Here is a 21,819-nt window from a genome sequence, read left to right on the forward strand (position 1 = left end):
TCCGATCCAACACTGTCAGAAAGAGCAGAACAAGTCGGTGCACATCCACCTCACCGGCCTCAGGCCGCCAAGCAAGCTTCCTAGGAGCCCTGTGTTCCGGCACTCACAGACTGTGTCACAGGGTTGGGGGTTCTCCAACAAGGTGGGCCTCATGCATTACACCCTTTCCATCCAACGTCGCAGCAATGGGTAGTGTACGTTCATAGAGAACCCTTGGTCGAAGGAGCTTGGTAAGGCGTTGAGTTCATTTCACGGAGGTGCTGAATAATGTCTCTTTTGGTATCCTGAGATGCCACGGCCTGGTGGGCCCTGTCCATGTGGCAGGGTGGTACCAGAGACCAGACATGTCTCAGGGATTCTGTGGGCGGTAGTCAAGAAGGTGATGGTGCGCCCTCTGGCGGGTCCACTTGGAGTCTGAGCAGTTGCTTGGCTTCAGCCATGGAGCGGAATGCTGGTCTCTTGTCCTCCCATGTGAACATGAGAACATAATTATGACCCAATTAGTAACGTATTTTGAAGTCCCTTATCAGTGATTGGCCGGATGTCCCTGCAACGGCAGAAAGTAACAGGGGAGAGGTCCTGGAAGAGTTGAACAGAATAACCACAGTACTCCAGGGTAGCTTTGTTGCGTGCCGCTATCATGAGTTCCTCCTTTTCAACAAGAAAATAGAGGCATGTCAGACTGTCTGTGTCAGACTCCGTCCACCCCCGAGAAGGCGACACACGATGTGCCCTGTCCAGCGCCGGAGTGGAGGCATCATCATCCCCACGTATCGCATGGAGAAGCTTAGCAGTGAATGCCATGATATAGCTGGCCTCTGCTTCCTTCGGCACCCCCCATGATGTAGATGTTATTCCGGCGGCTATCATTTTCTAGGTACTCCTGCTTCATTTGGAGCTCGATGCATTGTTCTTCCAGCATTGCTACCCTCAGCCAAAGCATTTCTTGGTCTTCAGAGCGAGCGACGCCTGTATGCTCTAGGTCATCCACTCGTCCTCCCAGATCAGTGACCTTGCAGTGGATATCTGTTAAACAGGACTTAAAATCTCTTTTCAGAGACACAATGCTGCTATGAATTTCTTGTACAAAATGGTCCATATAGTCTTGAGAGATGGGCACCGATGATGTGGCCCCTTCCATACTAGATGGAGGCGGAAAGGCGGAGGCCGCGACAGCTGCCGTGGCTTTGTTTCAGAGTGAGGTAACTGGGTTGTCTCTCACAGTTCCACTCGAAGTCTTCTTTGTTGTCTTGCTGCGGGGCATGACAACCGTCCACTGAGATCAGAGATGCGAAGAACCAAGGGGGGCCACACCGGGGTTGTAGCAGTTTCTCTTGCACCAGCTTGACCTTGTGATCCATGAACACCGCACACCTCTTGGGCAGATATTCCTGTGCCGTATGGAACTCTGTTGCGCAGCTGTTTCCCCGAAGAGGGTTGCGCCATCCTCAACCAAGCCCTGATGTACGTCCAGAATGCAGCAAAGTTCACAATTAGTTGTAAACTGGACACCACAAACTCCCTGGGCAATGCCATGGCCTCTAATGTGGTACTCCGCTGGCATGGCAGGTTGCACTGGGTTTTCAGGGATGTTAAAGCTTATCTCATCGACATGGTATGCAATGATATGGCTTGTTTGTCAACAAAGCTGATACAGCGCTATGTCATTTATGTTGTTTTTGGTTGTGTGTTATGTTCAATGCAGTCTAATTTGCATAATAAGGTGTAGAGTCTCATTTGTGGTGTATAAATTGTGTTATTGTATGAGTGTGCTGCGCATACGCTTTACAATTGCCTCTGATGATAAGCCTGAGTGCTCTGCGCTAAGCTACCAGAGGGTGAGCACAGAATCTCTTCGGTGTGGAACTTACTTGCCCTGACTAGAGTGGTAGGTTCTGCCTGGGTTAGGTGCATATCCTAGCCAACCAGAAACCCCATTTCTAACACCTGCCCAAGTCATCCTAGTGGCTCTGGTTTGGGCATGGAGAGTATGTTATCCCAGACTCATGAACATCTGTCCACCGGTCAGGCTGTCTCTTCGGGAGGATCTTCTCTCGCAGCAACAGGACATGGTCATACACTTGAACCTTCACACTTTCCAACTTCATGGCTGGAGAGGAATGGTAACAATTGAGGGATTTTGATCTTACTCCCGAGATCTGTGATGTCATCTTGGCAGTCAGGCTTCCCTCCACTCAGACATTCTGTGCTTGCTTCTGGGTTAAGTTTGCGGCTTGATGTTCCTCATGCCATGTGGACCCCCTTTCTGCTCCACTGTTGGGGGTATTGCTGTTTGTTTTATTGATAGCCTTGCGTGGGCACTGTTAAGATTTACCTTTCGGCTGTTTCAGCTTTCCTGCAGCTGCCGGAAAAACCCACCCTGTTCAAGTCACCAGTTGTGACTCAGGTTATTAAAGGTTTTCAATATTTATTTGTTCCTTCCCCTTTCGTGATGGCCCAATAAGGGAAATCCACCTGGTCCTTACCTACCTCATGTGTTCCCCCTGTGAGCCCTTGCACAGCTGCTTTCTGCTGCAATTAGCAATCAAGACTGTTTTCCTAGTGGCCTGCTGGTAGACCTGTCCGCCTTCGATGCCTGTCCGCCTGTGGGTGTTCCCTACCTATTATTTATTTATTTTTGTCCCCTTTCTGCCTCCTAACCTTTGTTTTTTATGTTCACTGGAATTTTTAGGTGCTGTCCTAGGGGTTAGGTACTCCTTGACCCTACAGTTTTTTTAGGCCTAGGTGACTCTTAAAAATTGGTGAAAACTCAGTCACACAAAATGGTGGCCAGTAACTGCCATAACTGCCACCTCAGGACCTAAGGCCATAGGACATTATGAGGGCTTCCAGAACATTCAGGACCTCTATGGACACTTGGAACTAGGGGTATAAAAAGGCCAACTGTAGGGCGGCCATTTTAGACACAGAAAGAGTCCAGTTAGGAGTTGAGGCTTTTGAGCAGGGAGGTTGGTGCACTGTAGGAGGGTTTGACTGTTCCCTGGGGCTGCTACCCCTCGCTGTCGACACTTCCCCTTGTCAGCAGACCTAACCCTGCTGTTCTCAAATTGGGAGATCGCACCCCCCCTTCAACGCCCCTGTGGGAGAAACCTTGAACTGCTCCTGGGGTGAGAGGGCATACCAGCCGGCGGAAGGTGAGGCGAGATCAACGTCCCCCTGTAGGGGACTAGGCTTTCTTTCATTGCCCCTCTTCGCCCTCGCTGAGATTGCCCTAGAGTCTTCCGATTGCTAGACTCATTACTGTCCGGTAAAAATCTCTTCAGAATTTGCCCTCCTCAGCAAGTTCCGAGACTGCCCTAGACCCCGGCTTGACCTCCGTGGTCCTGAACTGGTTGCCTTAGGACTGCTTTTGAAGCCTTGTGGTGAAATTGGACTTACCCGGTTGCTGGATCCTCTGGTGCCCTGGTTTCCGGTCCGGCGAATGTGAGAGAGGCTGCAAGCTGCCGGAGCCCCTACCCCTCTGTGGTGATTCGACGTGGGAGGGAGAGGCTTCCCCGGTTTCCCTGAAGGAAGGTCAGAAGCGCGATCGAGCGAAGGTCCCGCCTTGCGCTGTCAGGAAAAGGCGCAGGGAGGCGGGACGAATTCGCCGGAGGCCAGAGACAGGGGAGGTACCTCCTTTGTGACTAAGCGAAAGGGCAGGGAGAAGCCCTTCTTTGCCGAGGAAGGCAGCGGAAGGAGGGGCTTTATATTCCCCGACTGACAAAGGCCCCGGGACCTTCTGCACACCCACCGAGTGTCAAGTAAGTGGGAAAGTGGGACGCCGGGCAGTCATCAAAGGCCCCTGTGGAAACATGAGGTAATCGGCCCATTCAGCAGAAACAAGAAACGTGTAAGAAGAGCCCCGGGAGGTAAACCAACCGAACTGAGTCACCGGAAAAAGCGCCTGTGTATCAGAATCAATAACTCAGGTGCCACACAAGCCGAACTTGGGCTAATCTGGGGCCAGAATTAGAAAGATAATCTGAGAGAAAAGAAGACTGTACTGATGTAAATATGAGACTAGGGATCCTGGATGAATAGCCCCCTTTCAAGTGATTGATTTAATTCAAAGACCTGCCTCCATAAAGCGGGTAATCCTTTCTAATAATCCCAAGCCTGTTTGCAATGGGAAACCTGAACTATGTTCTTAAGAACAAATGTAAACTGAATGCAGTGTAAGAAATGATGTACTATGTTGTCCTGCAGATTGCATACTAGGCCGCCAGCTGTTTGATTCCTTTATCAAGGTACCAGTGTGCAGAATTAACTCCAGATCTTACTTCCTTCCTATTTGGAAATGTAATGAATTCTAGTAATTTACGTCATGACAGTCTAAAAATGAAAAGGAAGATTTGTTCTTGAATTGTGTTCCTGTGCTTCAACAAATGTTTACAAATACCAAAATTACAGGAAAACAGTCTAGATATTGATTTGAAAAATTGCGTGCAACTACGAAACTAATTTAAGGAAAGATAAAGCTTTTCCTACTTTTATAAATTACGGTGTAGTGTCATTATTTTTAGTGGATGGACGCTGAGTTACTGTAAGGGTGTGACGCAAGCTTAACACTTTTGCCTTTAGGATAGACCTTCCTACCTTCCTACACTGTGCCAGGCTACCCTATGTGATCTGGTGACCCCAGGTCCAACACCAGTACATAGACCAGGAGGGTCAGACAACCTCAGACTCTGTCATTTCACCCTCTGTACACCACCTTTTCTCCAGACAAACTGGTCCTTCGTACGTGTGCCTCTTTCACTCGGATCTGTCCTTCATGTTGGCCAGAACATCAGGTTGCTTACCTTTTTTGCTCCACCTCATCCTTCTAAAGAGGACACTTGTTATGGTCTCTAACAGTAGATTCCTCACTGACCCTCCCATGTTCTCCGTTCTGCAAACTGGGCTTGTCACCTAAACTTTCCCATTAGATACTGCACTCTGGTCAAACTTTGTTTTTCACTTGGCTCCACATTTTTGATGTGGAAATAGCCACGAAAGAAACTGATGTTAACGCACCAGAGTGGCCCCTATGTGTGCACCGCTATGTTACTTCTGAAGCGAACAACAATGGCGCTGTGTCGACTGATGCCACCTACCGGTGTGGAGGTACTGCTCAAGATTTGCCACGTCCAGTCTGACACTTGGGGAATATTCCAAGGTGAAGAATCTGTGGTTAGCTTAAGTTTCTACCAGTAACTTGTTCTACAGGTAGCTATCCTGACAAAGAATTTGATTGGGGAAATAAACAAGGCATGTAGCAAAGGGCTGAATTCAGAATTTAAAATAAAAATATAAACTATAGGCCAGATTGGGTGACCATCTCACTCAAGGTCATTATGAACCATGTCTCCAGTCCTAACATTTTCACCTGCAAATTATTGATTGTAAGTGTGGCAATCTGAGATGAGTAAGTATTGATACTTGGCCTACTGGAAAAGCGTAAGAGGCTACCAAAAGTTAAATGTCTACTTGTACCTTTGTGTGAATTTCTTTTGTATTGATATGTCGCATTGTTAAATTATGTAGGTACAAGGTGTTATGTAATTTCTTTAAGACTCTTGTACTTACGATAACATATGTAGTACTTCACGAAACGCTCTCATAATCTTGGATCCTCAGTCCATGACAAACGTAGGTAGGTACCTTATTCAAACATATGCGGGACACCTTTTTATGACACTAATATATGAGACCACTGGCTTTTTTAAGACAATTTGATCCAAAATTACGACATTCCCTTTAAATTAAATTTAGATTAGGGATCTTTCTGACAGAAGAATGCAGCACAAAGTGGGGTTCTTTTCCCACAACCTGCAGCTTACATTCTCCAGCAGTATGAAGAAAGTCCAGCTAATAGATTTGGCGGGCCTTTTCTACCATGACAGCTGGTTGATTAAGTGCAGCAGGTAGTTGTGTCTGTTCAGTACCTAGCACCATCAACAGGTAGTGCTGTATATTCTGCTTCTCTGTGGCCAAACAAGTAAGGATCATGAAGATTTGAGTAGTCCTGACCTGTTGACTGATGAACCACCACTTACATTGCTATTATTGGTAACACTTAATGATCTCTTCTTAAGCCAGATGCAAATTAGTTGTTGAGTTCTTGACGCACTACATCTGTATCACAGTATTAATAATATGCCCGGCCATGCCTTATCAACTTCAGGTAGGGGGGTGTCTACTATAAACATACAGTAGTCTTCCGGGCTACTTGACATAAACACAGCTCTACATTCACCATGGGCCTGGGCCCTTAGCTTTTATTGCTAGTTTTATTTTGATGAAGAGTCTTAAACCAGGTTGTGATTGTTTTTGATCACATTAAAAAGGAGGCTATGACTGGGAGTCTATAAGATACAAAACAAATGTGAGTAAACCTTTCAATTTCTCTGGAGACCTCCCATTCTGTGGGACTAATCAATACTTGGCAATGTTTGTTTTGAAAGGCTGTTTCACAAACTTGTATTTGCATAAACAGGTTTACAATGTCCCACAGTATTTCTTGTATGAGGCATGAGATTGTGGTAATTTACAGTTGATTCAAAATGCAGCCTTATCTTGTGTAAGTTTAAAGAAAGGTTAGCTTATATGCAAGTGATGTTCAGCCTTGATCTTAAATCGCTTGTTTTATTTGAAATAGGGTGGCGTTGACCAGAAGCTGCCTTTAGTCGTGTCCAGAATTACCCCAGGATCACCTGTGAGTACAAACCACTGCATGAAATAATTTGGAGTTGTGATCCCTTTGGTTTATTTCCATTCATGACATAATGTTTTTTAATTTTTTAATTAACTACTGACACATTGATTTGAAATATTCTCATAAATTGTGCAAAACATGTTTTACTCCCCCTAAGATGTGACTATTTGACATGTACATTCAATCAGGTCCGCTTTCTTTTTTTGATATCCAGAAACATCTTTAGTTATAGGATAATAGCGTTCACGGACATTTTGTTTGGCTTGCCAAGTGTTGTGCTCAATGAAAATAATATTCGGTACTAGCTGCTTGCACCCCTCTACCCTGCTCTTCACCACTGTGATTTAGCATTTTTTTATATTGATATTTTGAAAGTAAGTGTTCAACTTCCAAAAAAATGTTTTAGTGGCTGGAAATTTGACGTGTATCAAGTTAATTTATTACAAAGAGAAGGGGTCTTAAAATACATCACAAAACCACTGAAATATTTTTTTTTACTGTGCAAATAAAGTTTGCTGTGGCGTATTATAATTCATTGTTTCATTCTGCCCCTATGGTTCATAGCCACTGTACTGGTTAAATAAAATATCTTAAAAACAAAGGCAAATAAAGTATGTTTAAAAATCAACTACAACAAAATAAAATATGAGCCTGTGGAGAAGAATACATTTACCAGTGTTGGTTTTAATAAAAAACATTAGATCCCCCAACTGCCACCCTAAAGTAACCACCAATCTTAATCTAGAAAGGGCATTTCTCATTGATGTATTTTTATAAAGTGTCATAGGTTTCTGAGCCCAGTGCCCTAAAGTCAGCACTTCTGAGTGTTGAAGAAGCTCAATCTACGCACTACTAGATTGGGTGGGAGGTAAAGAATCATAAATAAATTAATGCTTTTTTATGCTAGATCATTTTTGCTATTAAAACCTTCAAGAATGTCTAAATGACAAGTTACAGAAAGCTTGGACATGTCAAATTTCATTATTTGAATAAAAAAAAATTAACACTCAGGGGGTCATTAGTATGGCGGGCTGATCGTGATCCGCCCGCCATTTTCTACTGCCCCCCTACCATTTCCTCCCGCCATATTACGATGCCAGAGGGGACCCCGGCGGACGGAAACACCATCCGCCGGTTTTCCGGCAGTCGGATATGCGACCAGGCGGAAAAGGGCTACAATATGGTTGTGGTGTCTGTAACACACCGCCATCCTTATTAGGATGCCCAGTTATGTAGGGCTTTCCATGGCGGAGAAACCGCCATGGAAAGTCAGGCAGAGTTTACTTTTGGGGGTCTGTTGCAAGACCCCAGGGGTTGTGGTATGGGGGCGTGTACTTGGGGGGTACCCATGGTACCCCCACCATTTGTATACACATGGTGGCAGGCACCGCGCTGTGCCTGCCACGTTGTGCATGCAAATGCACAACATGCATATTGTGCATTGCCCGCCACAATGTATTATATGCAAGGTGCGACCGCCAGGGTGGCGGTTGCATCCTAATTTGCACAGCGGGACCGTCGCACCCTTTGCGGGCGGTCCCGTATACCATTACGGTGTAATGATCCCCTCAGTTCTGATAACTTTGACCATTACAATTATTAGAAGGAACAAAGCTTTTTTCAACAACCATACCTCAGAAAACTTTAAACATCTTAACTCTAAAATTTCCCAACCATAGATCACCATGAGCATACTTTACCTGTTAGTGCATTTATCAATGCATCATTAGTGAAAGTCCCTTATGAATTATCGAAATGAGAGGGAGCTGCCAAGTTGGTAGTTGTACTTGGAACACACATGTAACCCTATGCAAGTTGAAATTCGTGAAAACAGTGGAGGCTATTTTTAGATTCTCCCACAAAATTGGTAATAAACCGGTTCGAGAGATTCTTAAATTATACGGAGCAAAGTGTATTACAGGGACTTGTTATGAGGGGGCCCTATGGGGGCAGACGGATACCATGCCATTACAGATCCTTGAAAACAACTCTTTAAGACGCTTGCTAGCCGTCTCTGTTGCTACTCCCTCCACTCTCTTGCATAGAGAAACTGGAACACCGTATATATACGACTCGATTAGTATGGTCGCTCTAAATTTGTGGCATTGTGTCTGGACTAGGGAAGAAACTCACTTTACGAGGGATATTATTTTAGATTGTTTGTCCCAAGACCGATGTAAGAGAATACCATGGATAAGTTATATTATCGGCCTTCTAGAAGAATGCAATCTAACTGTGAATGATATCCAACCAGAAGATGTACAGAACATTAGTAAGGTTGAATTAAAAGTAGATTGCGAAGTACGAGGGCAGCCCTAAGAGATGAGGCTATAAGTTCTAAGAAAGCTGTTATATCTTATCTCGAGACCTATTGCTATGGGCTTACAACCATATCTCGTTTTTATAACGAATGTACAACATAGATTCTACCTAACCAGACTAAGGTTGAGCACATTACATTATTTATGAGCACATTACATTATTTATTTGCCTTCCCCAAAAGGGGTAAGTGGTGCTCTAAACTTCTAAACTGTCCGTGTGACGGTAGGTCCAAACAAAGTACCCTTCACTTCTTATTATTTTGTAAATTTTATAAAGATATTAGGAAAACGTATCTCCGTCCTTTTTTTAAGGTTAATAGCCTGCTCTCCTATAAAACAGCTTTTAATTATTTACGGAAATTGGAAAAAATGTCAGTCTGCAATTTGCTATATAAAGTTGGCAATGAAACAAAGGAATGATTTAGCTCACCTAGAAAAATTGAACTATGAACTAATGAAAGCATATTTGTATGATGATCCTGTACATTTTAACTGTTATGATGCCGTGTCTTCAATATATTATCTGGATATATTTTGTATTTTAATATAAATAAATGTAAATGTATTGTATAGTATGCTTTTGTGGACATTTTTGTATGATCCGAATAAAGCTTGATTTTATTTGATTTGATTTGGTAGTTGTCAACCACCAAGAGTATGAGGTCCCTTTTTGCCATGGAGATCATTTTTTGTCTGTAATAATTCAGATTTTGTTAGTATAACACCAGACTTTTAATAAATATTTTTTTCTTTAATCCCTATTGAAATTAGTTTAGTATGATACAATCATTGGCAAACAAAAAGAGCCAGTGTTACTAACAACTTCCAGTTTTAGGTGAAACTGAATGGGCTGCTATTTGAAGCAAATTGTCTAAAAACAGACAAAACGATATGGGGGCCAACAGACATCCCTGTTTAAACCATTTCTAATTGGAATTTTGTTTGTTAATCTTCCATTTTTAATGAGACTTCTACTTGGGCCTGATTATCTGAATGAAACAGGTGTGTAATTGACAGGAACTCAGGGGGAATAACATGAGTCTCTAATTTAGACCCAAAATTTGATGTACAGCATTAGAAGCAGCCTTGAAGTCTACAAAACAGCTTTTTAGAGTCCATTTAGCCATACTGCACCTCTGAGACGTGTCCTAAAGGATAAAGCATGGGTTCATTGTAGCTTGACCAAGATGCAATCCAGATTATTCCTTAGGGACCTGGCATTTATATCTAGACCAATCGTTAAAGCTTCCCAGAACAAATTTAGAGAATTTGTTTCGGCCATATCCGGTAAAATGGTAGGATGCTGAATCTTTTCTATTGCCTTTTTTTTAAATTGGTTTAATCAGCTTTCCCTTCCAGGACAGCGTAATTATCTTATTCTGGATGATCCATCAGATGATTGGAGATGATGGCCTCATCATTTGGCATTTCTTTCTTAAGTGCATGCCGTAATACAATCTAGTCCATCCACTCTAGAAAGATTGATAAGCTTGATTGCATTAACAAGTGTTTCTACAATTACTGACATCGAGACTATAAGTAAACATCTTGCTGGGGGCACTAAGGTTCCATAGAAGGATAGAAGATAATTAAACCATTAAACATACGATATATCACACGCCAAAGATCAATAGAATGTAAGCATGCCTATATTTATTAAAAACAAAAATAGATAAGGATTGCCTAACTGGATTATATTTAACATCCCTTCCCCGGTTTTATGCCAGAAACCAATGTTCTTTTCCTTTATAATTCTAATATACGTCTGTTTTTTCCTTTGAGTATCTTATGTTTAGATCACTTTTCACTATTCTTAAAGTCACTGGCTGTATTTTTACTGTGTTGTATGCATTATCCTATACCCATCAATCCCGCACAAACACCACCCAGCTCCCCACTAGCTCACACTCACAGAAACCAGCGAAACGCTCAAACAGACCAAACCATACAACATGCCATACGCATGTGCATTCTTTTTAACACCTGCTTGCTCACTAAACACAGCACAGAGGTATTGGACATTTTGCCAACTGTGATCCGTACCTGCTGTTCCTCACAGAAACAAGGCTTATCTCTGCCTCTACAGAGGACATCACTGCAGCCAACCCCGCTGGCCACAAAATCACCAGGCAAGACCGTCAGCACGAGTCAGGAGGTGGAGTTGCCATCATATTCAAAGATAACCATGAGGATCATCCACTTCAGGGGACCCATCTGACCTTTGCCCCTACCACTTCTTCAAAAAAGGACTCCAAGCAATCGGTGAAGCACTAACACTCATCTTGAACTCCTCTGTTGATTCAGCTACATTCCTGGACACCTGGAAACATGCCACCGTCATGCCCCTGTTCCAGAAACTATCAGCTGACACAGACATGGTTTCCAACTACAGACCCATCGCCCTCCTACCATACCCAACAAAGACCTTAAAGAAACTACTCAACCACCAACCCCTCAATGCCATGCAGTCCCGATTTGGCCCAACCACAGTACAGAACCACCACTCATCACTGCCACAGACAACAGCCACATAATCCTTAATAGAGGAGACATGGCAGTCCCCAAACTCCTGGACCTCTGCAGAACTTGACACTGTCTCGCTCTCCAACCTCCGGCATCTGCTCAAGATTGACATCCAAGGACTTGCTCTAAGCTGGATCTGCTCCATCTTAATGGATAGAACACAAGCTGTCAGTCTTGAACCTTACTCCTCGAAAGCCCACAAACTCATCTGAGTGCATCAAGGTTCATTGCTCAGCCCCACCCTCTTAAAGCATACTGGATCCCTATGGCAGGCATCATCTGCACCTTCAACATAAACATTCTCTCCTATGCCGACAACATTCAAGTCATACTCTCCCCCACGAACAAGACCCCCAACAAAAGAAATAAGCCTGCATGACTGAAGTTACTAACTGGATGAAAATCAACTGTCTCAAGCTCAACATAAAACAAGATAGAAGTAGTGGTCTCCTGTGAGAACACCTCACCATGGGACTCTGTGATCGTGGGGGTGTCGCGGGCCGGAAAATCAGGCAAGGAGGCCGAATGTAGTGGGCTATAGTTGGTTTTTATTGGTACGAGAGTCAACCGACAGGATTTTTAAGGTAGTCCGGCAAGATGGGATGGTTCTTCCTGGTCGACGATCTTCTGCTTGCAGGGTCCCGGGATGTTCTTCGTCTCCGTTGCTGAGGAGGTACCTCGGAGGGCAATAAGAGAAAGAAGGGACCGTTAGACCGAACCGGGTCTCAAAACGTATGCTGACACCGACACCGGGACGTGCGTGGGAAGAAAAGGAAGGACTAGTGAGGGAGGGTTCTATGGGGAAGAGGAACGTACCGAAAGATAGGGAGGTAGGTCAGAGAAAAGAGTGTTAGGGTGACGGGAAGACGGGCGTTTGCAAGGTGAAGTGCTTTACAATAATCACAGTGCAGTTAACGTGCGACAAGTGCCTAAAGGTGAGAGAACTATACAATATATACACAGAGCACCTAGCGTGCTCACGGGGAGGTTTCGCTACTCACGCGGTCCGCCGTAGCTCTCCAGTGAGCCACGGCCGCTCTTCAGCCACCTCCTCAAGGGCTCCACCAGTCCTCCGTCCACTCGTCTTCTTCGGTTTGCTCTTCCTCTCGCTCTCCAACACCAGTCTGAGTATCCTGCCACAATGCTCCGACCTCGTCCTCACAGTGGCGTTCGCTTTTCACTGGTGCTGTCGCTGCCTCCGGGGTGGGACTTCCGTATTCACGGTGACGTACTTCCGGTGCCTGAGGCCCGGTGATAGGTTCCTGGAACAGAGAGAGGGGCGGGGCACTGTGGGTCATGCTGTTCGCTCTGACACTGTTACGGACCCGAGGGGGTAGTCTAAAAGTGCGTGAGTGGGAAGTCCTTGACAACGGTAAGGTTTCAGGGGGGCACAGTCCAGGCGGGGGTGAAACAGGGACCGGGTCACAGACTCCAACTGATAGCCAGCTTAACTCCGACTCATACCCAGCACCCATGCCTGCAATCTCAGAATAGTCAACAGCAAACTTGACACGACTGCACAGGTCAATGCTGTCACTGCATCCTTCTTCCAGACCCTGAAGATGCTGAGGAAAACATTCAAATGGCTCCCAAGCAACACTAGAAAATGCTGTCACTCATGCCTCAGTCACCTGTAGGTTGGACTGCAGGAAGACCCTATACGTCTGTATCACTAAGCAACATACTAGAATATTACAAACCATCCAGAATTCGGCAGCCAGGCTTATTATCAATCTCCAACACAGGACTTACATCATACCATACCTCAAGGAACTTCACTGATGCTTGATACACAAACACGTCCATTTCAAACTCCATACACACACATTCAAGGCTCTAAACAATGTATGCCCCACCTGCCTGAACCATCGCATTTCCTTCCCCCAACCACAGAGGCACCTCTATTTCACAGTACTCCTGCTTGCACACATCCCATGCATGAACAGAACCAGATCAGGAAAACAGGCATTCCCTCACATTTCTCCCAAAGCGTGAAACGGCCTCCCAGTCCACATTAGGGCATCCTCGTCTCTTAAATTCCTCAAGAAGACGAGGACCTAGCTTTTCAATTTGCCAACCTACGATCATAAGGGTTAGGCACACATGCTTGCTCAGTACCAGAATAACTTTGCAGGTGATAGTGCGCTTTACAAATACACATAACATAACATTTAACTGCGCACATGCAAGATTCCCAAAAAAATACACATTCCAGTTTATAGTGAACTTCATGAAAAATGCAGTTAAAAAAATAATTCTGTGTATGCAAAATTCTAAATTTTAGATTAAATCATCTTTATATGTTCCCCATCGTGCTTAGAACAGACCTGAAGATGTGTGCTTATTGTTTTTTATGTGAGAAAAATGTCCTTCTCGTAGTGTTCTTAAAAACTAAAAGTAGTTTAGGGACAAGCATCAATTTGTCTTTAATGCCATTCATGCAGAGGAACGAATGAGAATCTAACAGTGATGGCCGTATAGTCTTGAACATAAAGTATCCAAATTATTACATGGGCTTTTTTCACATTCATCTGCTTCCTACTGCAAGACAGTGGTGTTAACAGCGCAGCGTATCCTACTTTTTTTTTCAGAACTCAATTTTATTGTTGAAAGCCGATACAGATCTGGTGTCCTACTGAGCGCCAGCAAAAGATAATGACAAGCAGCATTGATTTCAACATTTTACTTAATAAAATATCCGTGTTGGTTTATAAAACACATTACAGAGAAAGGAGAAAATAAAATGTAATAACAAACAATAGTGCCATAACAATATTGCTGGAGGCCTTTAACACCTTAGCTGCTTTGCAAATATCCCTCCCCAGTGCTGCGCTGTCCATTGGAACTAGTGCTGAATGGACGTCCAATGGTCGTGCGCACTGGGGAAGTAGCGCTCGTGACGACCGTTGGCCGTCAGCAGCGCTTAAGAGGTTAATGATCCAAGACATGTAGGTCGATGCAATTTAATACATACATATATTATGTCAACATCCATAGCGAGGCAAAATATCATTAACCCAACAATTCTTCAATAGCGGAGACAGAAGGAGGAGCATCTAAGTCTAGTCCCCTGTAATCCGCCCCCGCTTCCATATCTTATAGTTTCTGGGAACACCCGCTTGCGGCAAAAACAGGGATTTCTAGACCCGTGCAAAAGTAGAGTCCTTTATTCTAGGTCGCAACCAACGGCGGAGACTCACACTTCCACACCCTAGCCACATCATGCATGCCAGCATGAGGCCGAGAAACAGTAAGTGGTGCTTATATCTATTGCCACCAATTCCCTCAATTATATGGAGCATGAATAGTCGGGGTGTGAGTTGAATGTCCCAATCCAGGACCTCCGGAAGGCACGCAGCAATCCCCCTTCAAAACCGCAACAAGGACCTACATTGCCATATTGTGTGGAAGAGGTTGCCCTCAGTCTCCCCACATCACAAGCATCTAGGGGACGCTCTCAGCCCCGCCCACCACAGCTTATATCTGGTGAAGTACACACGATGCAGGTACTTGAATTGGATCAGCCGCAGGCGGGCAGCTATCGCTGCGCCACACGGGGATTCGAACGCCTCCACCCAATCATCCTCGTCAAGGGGCCCTAGGTCTAGTTGCCAGGCCTGCCTGTTTGTGTTGTGTGGTCAGTATTATTTATGAGTCTACAGTAGATCTTTGTGATCCCCAGATTGCCCACAAAGACGTTTGCCTCAATGGGGTTAAATTCAGGTATAGTATCTAGCTGCACCAAATATGGGGAGAGGGCATGTCTCAGTTGTAAGTACTTGTAGAATTGTGTGTGGGGCATATTAAATTCTGTCTGTAGTTCTTGGAAAGATTTCAAGCACCCACCACATATTACTGTCCCTACTGTATCAATGCCAATGGCCTCCCAACCCCGAAAACTAGATCGCTGCATCACTTGGGATAGCTGACCATTGCGTCATAAGGGGGTTAACCTCGTCAGTTTGCCCCACCAGCTCATCGCATGCTGCGCTCGTTTCCAGACCGCAAATACCGTCTTGGTCGCCGGCGGTAATGCCTTAAGCTGCAAGCTGGAATATAGAATCGGGTATAGTGACATGGCTCCCATTTGCCAATGCTCCACTGCATATGCTGGGTCTCTACGATCTCCATACCACCAGTCGTTTAGGACACATATGTGTGAGGCTTAATGATAGACCTGAACATCCAGAGTGGCAATACCACCAGCGTAGGTAGATTGACAGTAGGTTCTTAGAGCGCTGCGCACCGCTCCTCCCTCTCAGAGAAAGCGAGAAAGGATTGCGTTTAACTGCCGGATCCAGGTCGGCCGTATATAATAAGGGTGGTTCTGAAGCTGATAAAGCAGGCGGGGCAGGGATGCCATTTTGAATATGGCAGATCTGGCAAGTAATGAGAGCGGCAAATATGACCACACCCGAACCTGGTCCGCTGTTTGCGCCCACAGGGGAGCCAAATTCCTATCCCATGAAATAGATTGAGATGTGGATAAAAACACCCCCCGATATTTACAACCATTCCGAACTATGGTGACTGCTTGAGACCAGGCACCCAGACGATTTTGGCCGTGCAACGGCCACAGATGCGATTTGCTACTATTCATGTAGAGGCTAGATGTCTCCCCGAATATCTGTATGACCCGAAGAAGACGCAGGCCTTTCACCTCCGGTCGGATGAGGAAGAACAGAACGTCATCTGCATATAACGCAAGACAGTCAGACACCTCTCTCGACCACTCAAATCCCCAGATCTGAGAATTGATCCTCACCCACGTCACCAATGGTTCCATGGCCAAGGCAAACAAGTATGGAGATAGGGGGCAGCCCTGACGAGTGCCCCGTGCGATAGTAAAGGTGCCTGAGATGGAATCAGCAATCCTAACAGATGCCGATAAGTCGGTGTATAGCAGCCGTATGAGTGTTAACAGGCGAGGGCCAATATTTAAGCAACTGAGCAGGGCGAAAAGATTGACCCAAATAAGCGATTCAAGGGCTTCATCCATATCTGCCAGAAGTAATGCTGCAGGCTCCCCCAAGTCTTCCACTGCCAGGATATCATTATGCGCTCTTCGAATATTGTGGCTTGTAGCCCGGCCGGGCATAAATCCCGATTGACCAGGATGTATAAGATCTGAAAGGTATGGAACAAGGCGATTTGTGAATACCTTGGCCAATAGCTTGGCTTCCCCGTTTAGAAGTGAGATCGGGCGATAAGACGAATGAAGTCCTGGTGGGCGACCTCGATTGAGGAAGACTACTATTTCGGCTGCCTCCAGTCCCGCTGGAGGCAACCTTCTTCAGCTGCTGCATTAAGGTCTGCGAGATATGGTGCCATTAACTGGGAGTGGTTATTTTTGAGAAATTCGCTGGGGAAACTGATAGGGCCCGGCGCCTTGACTGAGTTCATTTTAGCTAGGGCTGTCTGTAACTCATCTATCAACAGTGGGGCATCTAGGCCATCCCGTGTCGTTTCTGAGAGGGACCGTGGGAGAAGATCGTCAATGAATTTGTATATAATGTCAGCAGACAATATCTCCCAGAAAGCATGTAGGGTGGTAAAATATGAAGCAAAACTAGTCGCTATTAGCTGTGGATCTGTAAGAGTCACTCCCTCAGAGTCCTGTTTCGTTGGGAGTGCCAGGGGCGGCACTGATCGCTGACACAAGCGATGTAACATAGCACTCAACTTATCTCCCCACTAGTATATCCGGCTACGCGTCGCAAGCCAATAAAGCCGTGCCTCGTCCAGGAGCTCGCTAGCATATGTTTGTTGAGCACTGAGCAGCTGTCTACGCGCAGTGCCCCCCCCCCCCCCCCCCGAACCCCTGACTGCTACGTTCCAGGTCTATAAGTCTGGCCTCATCCTAAATTAACGTCTCCTGACATTGTCTATGTCTCGCTTCACATAAGGCGATGTCTATCCCTCTAAGTGTATCCTTCATAGCCTCCCATAGTGTCATAGGGGAGGAAACAGTCCTGGCATTTAGTGAAAGATAGTTGGTAATGGATCTGTGGATCTGCAGCCAATACTGCTTATCCTGAAGGAGCCAGGGGGAGAGCCGCCATCGGAACGAGGATATCCTCGGACCCAAGGTCAGCTGAATAGATATTAGTGAGTAATCCGATAGATCTCGTGGCAATATCTCAGCGGATTTTAATCTATGAACATGAATTTCTGATGTAAACAGATGATCAATGCGAGAAAATGACTCGTGTACACTGGAAAAATATGTGTATTCAAGTGCAGTGGGTGCATAGCCCGCCATATGTCCATCCAGCCCATGCCCTGAATCATGGGCAGCAATGTAGAGTCCAGCGTCGATGATTGCCCCCATCCCTACGCCATCTATCCAGCGCCGGACATATCACATCATTCCAATCCCCTCCCACCACTGTGAATCTTGACGGCATCTAGGTCCATAATGCTGTTAATCTCTCTATCAAATTCCATACCAATTTGGAGCGGGTCATCCAGCCTACCAAGGACCGGGGATCCGGAGACAACTATATTCCGCCCCTGAGGGTCAGACCATGACTTACTGTGGACAATGGGAATGTTGCCATGAACAAGGATTGCTACACCTTGGATGCTCCTGGTAAACCCAGAATGAAATATCTGTACAAATCTGAGGCGCGCTAGGCATGGCGTCCTGGTACCCAATAGGTGGGTCTCCTGCTGTAGCAGGACATCCGCTCTGTATTGCTTTGCTTGTCGCAGCACCGCCCGCTTAATTTTGTCTAGGAGACCACAGATTTTTCAAATGATGATTTTGAGGTCCCGGCCCTCTGGCATCCCCTGATTGGATGTATGACGTGACAACGCATACTGTTACCACGCATACCTTTACAACGCGGTATTTACAACGAATACCGTTACAACACATAGCGCTTAGAGGTGCTGGATAGTGGTAAGTATAATTTTATATTCCAACTCCAGTCCCCGTGGACACTAGGGAAGGTGTTGGATATAAAATTATACTTATTCCCTATCCTAGAGCGCCCCCCAGCGCAATGCGTTGTAATGGTATGCGTGGTAATGCCTGCGTTCTAATGGTAGTGCGTTGTAAAACTTCCGTTGTAAACGTTGTATACCCCCCTGATTACGTGACACGCCTAGAGTGGGAATCCCACAGGAAAGTATGACCTATAGATGTAGTTGACCTGTCTCAGACTACGCAGAAGCGGATTGAAATGGCACAAACCCAAAGTAATCACAACAAAAACTCCCAAAGAAAACCCCAACCCCTCCTTCCCCACCCCAATACCTCATAAACTTAGGAGTATGCAGTGCGGAGGACCCCAAAAGGGGGATGGAAGCAACATACAGCCAATGGATCTCCTGAAACAAACCCCTGCACATATTAGTGTCTTATAGCAGATGGAAACTGGTGAGTAGTAGCCCTGTGATAATGAAGTCCCTAGATAAGTTCAGTTCCCAGCCATAGAAGACCAGAACAGGATTCAGGATGCTGCTGGCCCTGGTCGGTCCTCTATCAGGCGCCGGCGAGAATGGCTACGGGTCTTGGAGCACTTCTTGGAGCGTGAACGGCAGCACTGGTTTTCAACCGCCCCCAGAGAATTAGATCCACAGCCCCCAGAGGAAGAATCGGAGTCAAATCAAAGGGGTGGGGGGTGGCTTGGGCCTAATGGTCTTGTCGGTCCAGCAAAACACCTCTTCCAGTGTTTCAAAGAAGTGAATTCTTGACTGATAGATCACTCTAAGATGGGTAGGGAAGAGCAGAGAGTGTTGAATTTCAAGGCCTTGGAGACGTGCCTTCACCTCCATGAATAATTGCCGAAGCTGCTCTACCAGTCTAGTGTAGTCCGGAAAGATCATGATACGTTGGGAGTCGAATACCAGCTTATCGTAAGGCGAGCCTGACGCAATATTATTTTGTATTTTTATTTTTTTATTTTCTTTACTCATATTTTTAATACAAACATTCGAATTGTGGGGTGAACAAATCTTATAAAAGGATAAAAAGGGGGAATGAGTAAAAAGAGAATCAAAGCAAGACCAGGTACGGAGCATAGTTAGCGAATTGCATCAATGTACAACTATATCACCTTAAAGAACAATTGGGTATTATCGTGTGAAACACCACTACACAGCGAGGTTATATATGTCAGGAACATGCAGTGCATAGCCAATTAGATACAGTAAAGTAGACGTCTTAGTCAATTGGGACAGAGAATACCAACCATTCCCCTCACGTAGGTGTTGCGTTTAGACTAGGTTAAAATTGCTCTACTCAGCTTGATTTTCCAGATACGTATTATATAAACTTCCCAAAATTTTGAGGCGACTTCTGGGAGGGAGTAGCTTGCTGTATGATTCTATTTGCGTATTGCAAAATAACATGTCTCTGGCCCATTGGGTTAGTGAGGGGGGGGACCGCAAGCCCAGTGGATTGCCACCATCCTTTTAGATATAAATAGTCCCATATCAACAAGTCTTCTTATGTTTTTTTTTAAGGCGTTTCGAATAACCCAGTATTGCCAATAGCGGGTCGAGGCAAATTTTCCTGCCGATGATGTCACTTAGTTTGGAAAAGATTTGTGTCCGGAAGCCTGCGACTGGCGGGCAGAGCCAGGCCAGATGCAAGAAGCCTGCCCCATTCTCCCCGCACCTCTCACAGCAATCCGACTCCTGCAACCCGAATTTATGGATCCGCACGGGCGTGTGATATATTCTATTCAGAAATTTAAATTGTATGAGCCGATGTCTACCGTTCAGTGAAATGCGTTTGATAGCTTTGCAGCAGTATATCCATATTTTGTAGTCTATCGTTAGTTCAAGATCGTGCTTCCATTGCAATCTCGCTTTAACATATTCGGTGCTCGACAGCTGTTGCGTTTTTTTGTAAATGTGTGAAACCAGTCTTCATGGGAAGTGTGTTTGAAGCATTGCTGAATAGGCGAGGACCTCCGGAGGCGCCGGCAGATCATCCCCCAGTGTCTTACGTACGCATCTCGGGCTCTACAGTAGTGAAAGAGAGTTAGGGTGGATTTGGGGGCGTCAGTCCCTACCGGGTCTTCCCAGTCTTGCCCCGTCCTTCTTTGAAGGAATCGCCAATTGCGTCTATTCCCAAGGTGTGGAGGTCTCTAGTCATCTCTGGCATGGTGAGTTCGGAGAGCCACATGCACCATTCCATGGGTGTAAGGGTAGAGTAAAGAATAGCTGTCGCTTGGCGGTTTAACAAGTTCCGGCAGGCGTGCGTGGGTGTGCTTATCGAGTCTAACGTTCCTGTGAGGTGAGATGTTGCTTGGAACAGTGCAACGGACAGGTGTGTCGGGGCCATCGTGACATGTTCTATATGGAGGTGTGGGGGCGTCCTTCTGATGGAGCCAATAATAGGCGTGTGATGCCTGCGCGGCGTGATAATAGTGATCTAGGTTGGGGGTGCCCCAACCTCCCATAGCGTAGGGGAGAGTGAGAATATCCCATTTGGCTTTAAGTTGCTTGCCAGCCCAAGCCAATTTGATTTGCAGTGTTTTCAGCCTTTTGAGAAAGTGAGCGGGCAAAACCATTGGTATGTTTAAAAACTGGAAGAGAAATCTGGGCAATACTACCATTTTCATGATGGAAAGCCTTCCCAATAGTGAGCAAGGAAGGCGGATCCATCGGTCGATGTTCTCCTCCAGCCTGGCCATAGCCCTTCCTTAATTCTCCTGAAGTACTACTTCAAAGTCTGTATGGATCTGTATCCCTAAATAGCGGATCAGATCTGTGGACCAAGTTAAGGGCTCAAGAATTGGCATTGGAGTCAAGGGAAAGATAATGGACTTTGCCCAATTGATTCAGAGGCGAGAGAATTTTCCAAATCTCACCACCTCCCGTAATATTGGGGAGAGATTCACCACAGGGTCTCGGACGTAGAGGAGGGTATCATCAGCATAGGCTGAAATAATAAGGGTATTGGCAGGGAATCTAACCCCTCTATGACTGTGATACTCCCTCAGAGTGCAGGCTAGCAGTTCCGCCACTAAGGAATACAGTAGTGGGGAGAGCGGACAACCCTGTCTTGTACCTCTAGAAATCTCCAAGGGTGCTATGACTGTGCTGCCGTTACCTACTCAGGCTGTTGGGGCAGAGTATAGCGTTCATATGAATAGACTGCCCAGTCCCATGCGTTCAAAGACTAGCATCATGAAGTTCCACTCAACCGACTCGAACGCTTTTTCTGCGTCCAGGAAAACCGCTGCTACATTAGCTTCCGGGTTTATGTGTTTGATTGCACCAAATACTGTACGGAGGTTATGAGTTAGAGTCCTTCCCGGG

General features: G+C 45.6%; 1 protein-coding gene across 8 annotated transcripts in view; it reads left to right on the top strand.

Moving 5' to 3' along the window:
• The window catches only part of PTPN3 (protein tyrosine phosphatase non-receptor type 3), a 1,864,164-nt gene that overhangs the window by 1,414,689 nt on the left and 427,656 nt on the right, over positions 1-21,819 (top strand). For all 8 annotated transcript variants that reach the window (XM_086965368.1, XM_086965363.1, XM_086965366.1 and 5 more), the window contains one exon: positions 6,641-6,697. In XM_086965368.1, coding sequence (XP_086821494.1) covers positions 6,641-6,697 — 57 coding nt within the window. The remainder of the gene's footprint in view (positions 1-6,640; positions 6,698-21,819) is intronic.

This window comes from Lissotriton vulgaris, chromosome 4_1, assembly GCF_964263255.1.
Source record: "Lissotriton vulgaris chromosome 4_1, aLisVul1.2, whole genome shotgun sequence".
NCBI lineage: Eukaryota > Metazoa > Chordata > Amphibia > Caudata > Salamandridae > Lissotriton > Lissotriton vulgaris.